Here is a 10,789-nt window from a genome sequence, read left to right on the forward strand (position 1 = left end):
TAATCCTTTCTCCTAGAAGCCTTTCCAACCAACCTTGACAGGTTTGTTGTTTTCTCTACTGTTTGTAAGAGCCTTATGTTACAAAATGCTGTAATTTTTGATTTTCTATAGAATATCAAAATCTCATTTTTTACATATGATTAACAAGCTTTCTCCCCAGCACCAGTAACCTAGCATTTCCTTTTATTTGATGTTCCTCTGATCTTACAATTTATTCCTATCTAGAAAACAGGTCAAGGAAAGGAGAACAATTCCTCCTCCTTGCAAAGCTTTTGTTTCCATTCTTCCAACAGTATAAGATGGCCCAAAATTTGACCTCAAGTGAGCAGGAGGTAATGAAACTCTTCGACTTATTTCAAAATTACCATGTGAGAAGAACAGACAAATTGGATGTCCAGGAAACAAAAAGGGTGTTGAGAGAATTTTTTCCAAATTTTATGAAGGTACGTACTTCTTACTGATGGTGGAGGGTATGGTCTGCAACAGTCAGAGCAAAAGTTCAAACTCTTTCCTTTCAGGGTGACTGGGGTGGTCATACTTAGATATTGATACTTAGGAAACTGCAGTTGGAATGTATTGTGAGAGCCCATATTCTAAACAGAAGTATATATCTGCTCACCAATGACAGAGAGGCACAAAATTAAAACACAGTTAATTTCACTGCCTTAATTGCCAGGAAGATAGACTGGGTGGGATATTTTGTGTGTGTGTGTGTGTGTGTGTGTGTGTGTGTGTGTTTGTTTGTTTGTTGGTTGGTTTTGTTAAAGCAAATTTGAGTTGCTATGGTAAAAATATGTAATTTCAACTATCAATTGGGAACGTTAGACATAAGGCCAGGTCCATGAATGCATTCCACAATAGTGATTTACTGAGAAATGGAGGAATACTAAGCCCTGAATGGGGACTTGACGTAGTCCTAGATGGTTTTTTTTATTCCATAGACCTAGGGAAGAAAATTCAAGCAGAACGATCACATGGAAATCATATTCCAATATCCAATACAGTTAGTATTCCCTAGTCTAGCTGGGTTGGAAAGGGAGGGAGGGAGGAAGGGAGGGAGAGAGAGAGAGAGAGAGAGAGAGAAGAGAGCTCTCTCTCACTCTCTCTCTCTTTGTGTGTGTGTGTGTGTGTGTGTGTGTGTTTGTGTCTGATTGATGAATATGGAGGAAAAGTATGGAATTGGCTTTATTCACTAGAATACAGATGTTTGTTAGCCACCATAATTACAAGATCCATGTGCCTGTAAAAAGGGCAAGTGTTCTTTTTTTTAAATTCATTTATTTTATATAAGTACACTGTAGCTGTCTTCAGATACACCAGAAGAGGGCATCAGATCTCTTTACAGATGGTTGTGAGCCACTATGTGGTTGCTGGGAATTGAACTCATGACCTCTGGAAGAGCAGTTAGGTTCTCTTAACCACTGAGTCATCTCTCCAGCCCATGGTCAAGTGTTCTTAATGCTTTAACTATATTTCCAGCCTCAGTTTAAACTTGTCACAACTGGGAAACTCAGAAAATCAGAAGGCTGTATTAAGACAGAGAATTTGTAAAAGAAGCTTCTGGGCAGAGTGGCTCTTGATTTATCCCTCCATGAATACTACTCCCTAATCTAACATTTGAATTGTTATGTACAAGGAGAGGCTAAACCATGGTGTTCCAGGGAGAGAGTGTAAGATCTGCACCTGGTGGAGCTCTCACACTCACTAAGATCCATCATTACAATTGAGCCCCCTCACATCCATCCCTGCACAGGCTGAAGGAATGCCCATTCAGAGTGTGTCCCACACATATAAAGCTAGCAAACTAGATAAGATGGTTGAAGCAAAGAAGTGCAGGCTGACAGGTACTGGACATAGATGTCTCTTGAGAGACGCAGCCAGAATACGGCAAATACATAGGTGAATCCCAGCAGTAGACCACTGAACTGAAATGGGACCCCTGTTGAAGGAATCAGAGAAAGGACTGAAAGAGCTGAAGGGGCTTGAGGCCCCATATGAACAACAATTCCAACCAACCAGAGATTCCAGGGACTAAGCCACTACCCAAAGACTATACATGGACTGACCCTGGGCTCCAACTGCATAGGTAGCAATAAATAGCCTAGTAAGGGCACCAGTGGAAGGGGAAGCCCTTGGTCCTGCCAAGGCTGGACCCCCAGTGAATGGGATTCTTGGGGGGAGGGCAGTAATGGGGGATGGGGAGGGGAACACCCATATAGAATGGGAGGGGTAGGAGTTAAGGGGATGTTGGCATGGAAACCGGGATAGGGAACAGCATTTTAAATATAAATAAGAAATACCCAATTTAATAAAGATGAAAAAAAAACCTAGAAAGATCCACCATTTAGTCATGTTTTTCACATATTTCCCAGTAAGTAGCTTGAGTGGGATCCAGTAATCAGTTGCCTTCAGGAGAAATAATGAGGGACAAATGACTGAAAAGAGTTCAGGGAGCACTGATACATATAACTGAAAGTTAGGTTTATATCCCCTGTCCTTTTCTCTATTCTCAGCCTCTGCAACTGTAAAAACCATTCACCCTTTGCCAGGTGTCTCCTGACTTTCTCAAGGAAGATGGCATTCATGCAGGCTACATTTTTGTAAGGACCAAAGTGGGACATTTCTAAAGTTATTGTGTCTTTGTCTGAAAATCAGAGTCCTAGTTCAGGATTTAGAGGGCTGCCACAACCAAATTAAAAAAAAATATCATCTGCTTATTGTGGATCATCACAAGCACTCATTTCTACACATTCATACTTAAATGGAATTTCTGGGTCATTTTTTCCCTGCATTTGCTTTCTGTTCACTCAGTGTGTAACCTGGTACTCTTCCCAGAACACTGTCAATACTAACAGTCATCTCTCTTCCAGGCATTGAATGCAAGTGGTATTAAGATACTGAATGACTTGGAGAAGGAGATAACCCTTGATGAGATTTGGGACATGATTGGAAGAATGGCCATGGCGTACAATAAGAAGAACAGCAATGCCCTCAAAGATTAGCCTCACAGCAATGTGCTTTTCCTTGAAGAAGGTGGGCATAGCCATGGCCAGAGCTCCTAAGTAGGAATTCTGCTCATGTTTCTTCTGCCCAACCAGTGCTACAGAAATTTAATGTCACAGGCATTAACATTGTGTGTGTGGGTGCAAGTTTCAGGAGAATAAAATCTTCACACCAGTGCTCTCCATGGTGCTGATGTCTCTTTTCAGACTTGTTCATCCCAAACAACTGAGCATCAGTTGTTCCGTATTCTTCTAGAGTGTTTTAAGCTCTCCATTCAGTCACAACTAAATGAGCAACAGCAATACTAAGGGTCTGTTTTTAGCTACATTTGTTCATCTTCATAACTATGTCACATCTCTGACATCAGAGCTAACTCACTTATTGCAGCCTATGAATATTGTCCTTGTGACTGTGGTTATGCAAAGTATCTAGTCTCTTCCTATCAACTTACCAGCTATCTTAAACCAGACCCTTACCACTCCACACTTTAAAATTCATGAACATCTCTCTCTCTTACTTGACACTGTACTATACCGACAGTCTTTCCGTGCAGAACCCCAGTCTATTCAGGAATGCTGTGGGAACACAGACAAATGGGCTTAGCAGCAAGAAGCCCATATCTGAGTCCATGTTTCTTTGCTTTGGGTCACTTATAACATTCGTTGGATAATAGATGATGGGTGCCATCCTTATTTGTGAGGTGAAAGTTGTGATTCTTCCACACAACTTTGCTTGAAGTGAATAAGGGTTTACATTGGTAAAATTCATGAAGACCTTTGTGAACTGTTGTCCTAAGAGACTTATCTGGGAGGTATTTGTTGGTACAGAACGTTTTGTGCTTCCTTTTCGAATCCTCAGGTATAGTCCACTTGAGAAAGTAGCTCAGAGTTGTCCCTCTTCATGACATACAGTGTAGTATGGGCATCAGATGAGTCCTTCTTAACATGTTTCTTTCCTCATAAAAACAATGTCAATGCAATAAAAACAATTGGAAATGAAAATAGTGCATGCAGGAAGCACTCTCTGGGGGCACTTTGCATATGTGGATATGGTACCTGACCTATGTCCTATGAAGAGACAAGTTACATGAGGGTATATCTTACACAACATGGAATGAGAAAGAAGTTTGGGGTCTAGCTTTAAGTGATCTTTGTTACTATTATATCTTCACAATCTCTCAATGTTTTTACAATAAAAATCACTGTAAATTCAGGCTACAGTTTGGGACTCTGACCATTACACACATTCATCCCTGACATTGAGACTAAGGAATATATAACAGCATTAATGGTTGCTGAGGAGTGGAGCTTGTATATGTCTTCACAATATGTGCCTGAGTTTAAAAGGAACAAGTATCTGACAATGACACTGAGGGGATATATAGACTAATGCCACAATAACAAAATCAAAGACACCAATCCATGGAAAATGACATATGGCTCGAATAGTTGAAAAGCAGAACCATGCCACCAGGCTAAGGGTTGATCCCAACTCAATGTCTCACTTAGGTTTCAGACTGGAAAGCTGTACAACCAAAGGAGCTGTTCCTGAGTGACATTAAATGTGTCCATTGCATCCTGAAGATTGCATCCTGAGACTGGCAGGATGAGGATACCGATTCTCCTGGTTCCTGTCATTGTGCATATAGCCTTAAAATACCACCCTAATCCCTGCTGCTCAAGAGCTCCTCACAGAGCCTGCTGGCCATGTTTCAGGTTAAACTTCCTTTCCTCTTATAAGAACAGGAACAGCTAGCACATGGAATTTCATTCATGAAATCAAGTCATTCACATCACAAGCCAATGATGTACACTCATCCTGAAAACATATACTCATTCTCCAAGGCTTGTATAGCTTTTGTTCACCCCCATTTCACTAAAACCTCTGCAGAAGGCTATTTCTCCCATACTAAGGTCAGCTAACAGCTTATTGGACCCATATGCCCTGCTAGGCGTCATTCCTTCCAATTCTAGCCTGGTGTGCAAATATGTCTGCAAATCTCAAGGGAAAATCAGACCTTGGCTAGAACTTGGGTAATTTATTTCTCATCAGTGTTCAGGATTGCCACTCACAGTCAGAAAGGATCCATAATGCCTTCCCCAACATGTGTCTTTCCCCAAATTTAGTTTCATATAACCACATTAAAATGGTTGTCTAAAGGACAACGTGATATAAATCTAAAATATTTCTTTCATTTTCAAGCATTAATTATGTATGTAAGTACACCCGCTATTTAACTACCAAACTAAAGGGTCTGGGAGAGGCCAAATTTTTAAGAGCACATACTGCTATTAAGGAGTGAGGGCTAAGTTCAAGTCCCAGAATCTGTAACAGTGAGCTTACATCAGCTGTAACTCCAGCTTCAGGGCAGGTGAGATGCCTCTGGCCTCTAGGGCACCTTTGATCATATGCACAATATTCATACACAATGTTTGAAATAATAAATATTTAAAAATGAGAATTACAATGCCTAAATCCATTTAATTCAAAAACAATTTATTTACTGAGTATTTGCCATATATGCAATCACCTTATGAACTGATATAATATCTTATGTGGCTGTAAATTTAGTCTGGTTCAAGAGGGATGTATGTTTATTTATAAATGTGACTTGACTCTGTACTGAGTTCAAGTCTAATTTAGGTAATTATGGAAAAAATAGGAGATAATTAAAAATGTTGGCATATTAGATAATATTTATCATATGAATATTATCTTTAATAATTTACATTTGATGCATATGATCAGTAATCTGCTTATTTTAGATTAACATAAGTTAGAATCACTGAATATAGGAGCCTGTGGGGGATTATCTATATTTGTTAAATTGATCTGGGAAACTTAATCTAAATTTATGCAGCTATGACCATGCCAGAGTTGGTAAAAAAAAAACAAAAACAAAAACAAAAAACAAAACACAAAAAACAAATAACAAAAAAAAACAATCCAAAAACTCCAAGAGGATCACTTGCATTCACTCATCTCTTTGCTCACTATAAATAAAGTTAGCAAATGCTTGAATGCTCCTGACAGCAGTGTGTCTTTGATGTCATAGACTCTTCCCTGGAACTGTGAGAAAAACAATACTTCCATAAATTTCTTTTTTCAGGGATTTTTGTCAAAATGAAAATGCTTATTAGTACAGATTTGATTTAAGTCATAAAGAAATTATAAACGATTGTTAGCATTGTCTGTTTTAATGAATCAAAAAACCTCAAAGTATATATTTGTGGAGTAAGACAGCCACTGGCAGGATTCTCATTTGAATAGTAATTGGTTTGGTCCAGAGCAATTCCAGGAAAGGGGAAAGGTAGTGAAGCCTCTAGCAAAGAGGACTGGGGGCATGTCTGTCATTCAATTCAAGGGCAAATAGCAAATAACCCAAGCAATTCTGAAAAGGTTTAAAGAACTTATCCTCATGTTGGGAAGCCCAAAGCAGTTGAGACAAGAAGCCTGGGCAGCTTCTTCTGTTCACTGGACACCAACAGGAAGAGAGGTCAACAACACTGGAGGCTACTGACAATATGATTCTTCTTTCTTTGTATATGGGACAGCCACTTTTGCATGGCAACTTCTTTGTTTAGCAAGAGCCCGCATCTGACTCAGAAACATTAGGAATACTGACACACTTCAGGTGTTATGTAATTGTGAAGAGGTTGATGGCAGTCAGAACTACCTTGAACAATCCCTAGGAATTTCTGGTCTTTAGTAAGAGCTCTGGGCTTAAGTTAGGCTTTCTTCACTTGTCAAGTATTACAATTGCTCTTGTCTGTATGAGAGCATTATAGGAATATTCTATAGACATTCTCATTTCTATTACTTTAATTTTGTGGTTGGCATTCACACAATGTTGGAAGAAAAACAACTTGTGGCTCATTTTTATAACTGAGAGTACATGACCTTATACTTTGTGTAGAGTTGAGGCAGGTTTGGCAACATACCATTCAGTGTAGTGCACTTAGAAGTATCGGGCTCATCCAAGTGAGTTTCTTACTGTTCATCATTCATGAAGGATGCTAAGGCCACCTGTCCTCCAGTAAAAATATAGATAACATCCGGCTGAGTTCCTTCTCTGTTCTCATCCTGTTTCCCAGTCTTTTGCAAGGACTCCTCACTCCTTTCATTAAGCAGCATAGAGACCTATGAGAATATATGCACAAAATATTAAGTCATAATCATGAAATTCCTCAAAGTGCAGGTACATAAGCAATCTCTTGTACCTACTGAAGTGGACCAATGCCTCATCCTCCTCCTGAATCATATTCCTGGTTATTTTCTGTTGTAGGATGAAGATTCATCACATGGAATCACAAGATACAGTACAGAATTTTACCAGGTCTGCAATCCACGTACCTTTTCTGTTTCTATAGGCAGAAATGAATTTTTTACTCATCTGCAGTATGAAATGCAAGCACCATGTGCTTCCAATTAATTCATCGGTTTTCTCCAAATAAGAAACTATGTAGAGGTTATTGTGGTATTTCAGGATACAGATTACTCCTTAGTTTTGACACATGGGCATCTAGAGATGGAATATTTAACAGCACAACTTAAAATTTGATTCTATGAAAACTTCCTCTATCGGCATAAGACATATATCACATACTATAGTAGTTCTCATTCACACCCAAAGACGTGAGCTCTTCACCTTGGTGCAGGCACCACGTTAAATAAGTATGTGAAAATGAGTTAAAGGCTTTTGCTTCAGAATCCACAAATTTCCTTCATCAAACAAATTAAAGACAAGGATCAACTTGCCCAATATGGAAGCCCTGCCAACTGACCTCCTTAAATCAAGAATAACAAATAAATCAAGGTTAATAAATCAAGCTACTTCTCAAAAAGTACTGCAATCCATGTAAATCCCTGTCAGCAAGACGCTTGGGCCTTGATCACCTAATGATGATGATGCTTCCCCAACCCTTTGTGTTCATTACAGATGCCTTGATCCAGTCTGTACATACCATGCAGCTTACCTTTGAAACACTAAATCATCCATGACCTTGCCGACAGCTGAACTAATGGCCTCTCATATCCAATCTCAAACACTGAACTGTCACAAAAGGTTAATGTGGTGGAAATTTTTAATCTTTACATGAGGTTTCTACTCCACCTTTTTTCTTAAAGTTTTCAGAGAAAAGACATGCATAATCTTTATATAAGTCCTGTCAACATTACAGCTGTGCATCTATCTATCCTCTATGCTATTGAATCTATTTTCTATTGATAACCCTGAATTTAATTGTTATTTATTTTGTTTTATTTCGACTGCTCTTAATTCTAATTGGTCTTGGCCTCATAACAATATTTTAATGTCTTATCTATCCCATAATGGGTTTTCTTCCTCTTTGACCTTTTTCTTCTCTCTTGTGCTCCTTCTCTGATGATCACCAAACCAGGAATTCTAAAACCTGTGTATATCTCTGCTTCCTATCTATTGGCTCTTGGCATCTTTATTTTCCAATCAGAAATACCTAGGAGACAAAGTCATATAAGGTCTACAACTGACTCTCTCATCTCTGGGGAAACCAGACTTGGGCATTTGAATATTAACATTAGAATACAAGAAGCATCAGTCCAACCCACTATGTTTCCCCATATTAGTGCATTTCAAAGAATTTTTCCCTTATAGCAAGAAAAATATGTATTAGGAACTATTTTGAAACAATTTTGAGAATTATTAAGTGTGAATTTCATTTAAAAGTATACTGTTTGAATGTCATAACTTAGATGATATTTTCTTCATCTATTTTCTCTTAATGAGTTTATAAATTTTATCTAAGTTATCTATTATTTTAATTCATATCTTCATCTTAAAACTATCTTTTAGACCTTGACTTCCTTTCTAATTTTTAAACACCTTTTATTGCACCACAGGAAGATCTTAAGTGAATCAGAAATTATGAAGGACTACGTATGTACTCTGTATTGGCACAGTGCAGCAGTCAATCGCCTTGTATCTGTTTGTTCTCTTTGGACAATATTTTGACCATAGGTAACATCAGGGCATTTTGCCCAGTTGCTAGATTGTCATAATCAAGGCAAATTTATTTGAAGGTATTGAGGTATGATATAGTGGTTAGACAAGTGAGGCAGTCCTGGGAGGCATTGCAAAGGTTGAGGAAGAGTCAGAGTCAGAGGAAGAGGTGGAGGAGGAGAAGAAGAAGGAGATGAACCCAAAGCTACACCACTGACTTAGGGTTTCACATGTAACATCAACTGAAGCACATTGTTTGTTCCAGGGAAAATTAGAATTTAGTTAACTCTGGCAGGCCCCACTACTATTTGTCACTGGCTATAAAGTCTTGGGAGCATCCAGAAGACAGTTGGTATAGGAAACGAATAGTGACCCAATTCGACATTGACATGTATTTGTTGTGCGACCTTAAGAAAGTGACTTGATCCCACCAAACCTATTCTATTTCCTCCAGTGTAACAAAAAGCTAACTACTGCTCCTCAGAGCTGGGGATTAAACAAAATCACATATAGCATGCACCCAGTACAGAGCATGCTCATGGAGGGGACAAGCAAATGACAGAAGGCCATCAGTCACTCACAGGTAATTCTCTTTTGTAGATATCTACACTTCACTTTAACCCTGGCTCAAGTTCCCTCGAATCTTTTCATTCTTTCACAGGAGGGCCCTTCTTTACATCTTCCCAAAAGGCCTTAACAAATATAGATTCAGGGAAAACAACTGCACTTTGCCACCTGATTTCAAGGCAGATCAAGGAAGAATAGCAGCTCGTTAACAAGATCTGATGTAGCAAGTCTGAAGTGAGCCCTACTGTGGGGCAGACTAGGGAAAGAACATGGTTTAACATGGTTCCATAAGTTTATAAACTAGTGGGGAAGTGATGGGCACAGGAAAAGAGGGAAGGAATAAAAAACAGAGTGCCAATGAAGGACAATGTGAGTCAATCTTAATTTGGTGACTTTAACATTTAGACTTGTAGAATTGGATGCAAGCTGAGCCTGTGAAGGTCAGTAGTAAGCATTCTTCAGAAATAGCTTTATCACTTAGGTCAACAGGACCCCAGCTTCCCTGATGTGAGCTCCCAGCTTCCAGCCCAGTAGGAGAAACTTCTTACCTCAGTCTACTGTAAAAAGACCTCCAAAAGATCATACCACACCTCCTAGGAATTGCTCTCCCTCCTACCACTCCTTTCATGTAATTAATGCCTTTTCTCCTTTCAAGGACCAGCTGGAAGTCCCAGCCCTTTTCAGACCTGCCTTGCAGAACGTGCTCAACTAGAAACACACCTGGACCAGCTGTGCCTGCCTCTAACCTCCTGAAAAACATACAGCTTTTTTAGAATCACCACACCCCTGGCCTTCTGCCCTTCTCCTCCCACTCTCTATGGTCTGTGGTAGCCTCAGGGCAACAGCGCAGGTGATTTTTCAGAGTGGAAATTATCAAAAATATTTGAACTATCCAATGAACATATATATATATATGTTCTTAGATATATATATATTCATATATATATGTACATATATATATGTTCTTAGATATATATATATTCATATATATATGTACATATATATCTTCTTTGAGATCATGATTTCATTTCTTAGTCTATTTTCTCTCATTTTTGTTTCTTTTTATTCTATTTACATTCTACCCATATCCTTTTCCTGGTCTTCCTTCCTGCAGTTGCTCATTCCAGTCCTCCTCAGCCTTTCCTCTGAGAGGTTGCTCCACTCAACAGGATCAGTCCTTTCACTTTCCTGGGGCCTCTAGTCTATAAAAAATTGGGTCCATCTTCTCTTACTGAAGACAGA

The 10,789-nt window shown here is 39.0% G+C and overlaps 1 protein-coding gene across 1 annotated transcript; it reads left to right on the forward strand.

Moving 5' to 3' along the window:
• Window positions 1–289: 289 nt before the first annotated feature.
• Window positions 290–3,186, forward strand: S100a7l2 (S100 calcium binding protein A7 like 2). Its single transcript, NM_001109187.1, has 2 exons — window positions 290–443; window positions 2,871–3,186. Exons 1-2 carry the CDS (start codon window positions 300–302, stop codon window positions 3,000–3,002), a joined length of 276 nt encoding a protein of 91 aa, NP_001102657.1. The 5' UTR covers window positions 290–299; the 3' UTR covers window positions 3,003–3,186.
• Window positions 3,187–10,789: the final 7,603 nt, after the last annotated feature.

The sequence above is a fragment of the Rattus norvegicus genome, chromosome 2, assembly GCF_036323735.1.
Source record: "Rattus norvegicus strain BN/NHsdMcwi chromosome 2, GRCr8, whole genome shotgun sequence".
NCBI classification, from domain to species: domain Eukaryota; kingdom Metazoa; phylum Chordata; class Mammalia; order Rodentia; family Muridae; genus Rattus; species Rattus norvegicus.

What these genes read in the sequence shown, in the direction of transcription:
- S100a7l2 (NM_001109187.1), top strand. Translation starts at nt 300, where the DNA reads ATGGCCCAAAATTTGACCTCAAGTGAGCAGGAGGTAATGAAACTCTTC. An exon ending in TTTTTCCAAATTTTATGAAG is followed by an intron (nt 444 to 2,870) that starts GTACGTACTTCT and finishes TCTCTCTTCCAG; the next exon opens with GCATTGAATGCAAGTGGTAT.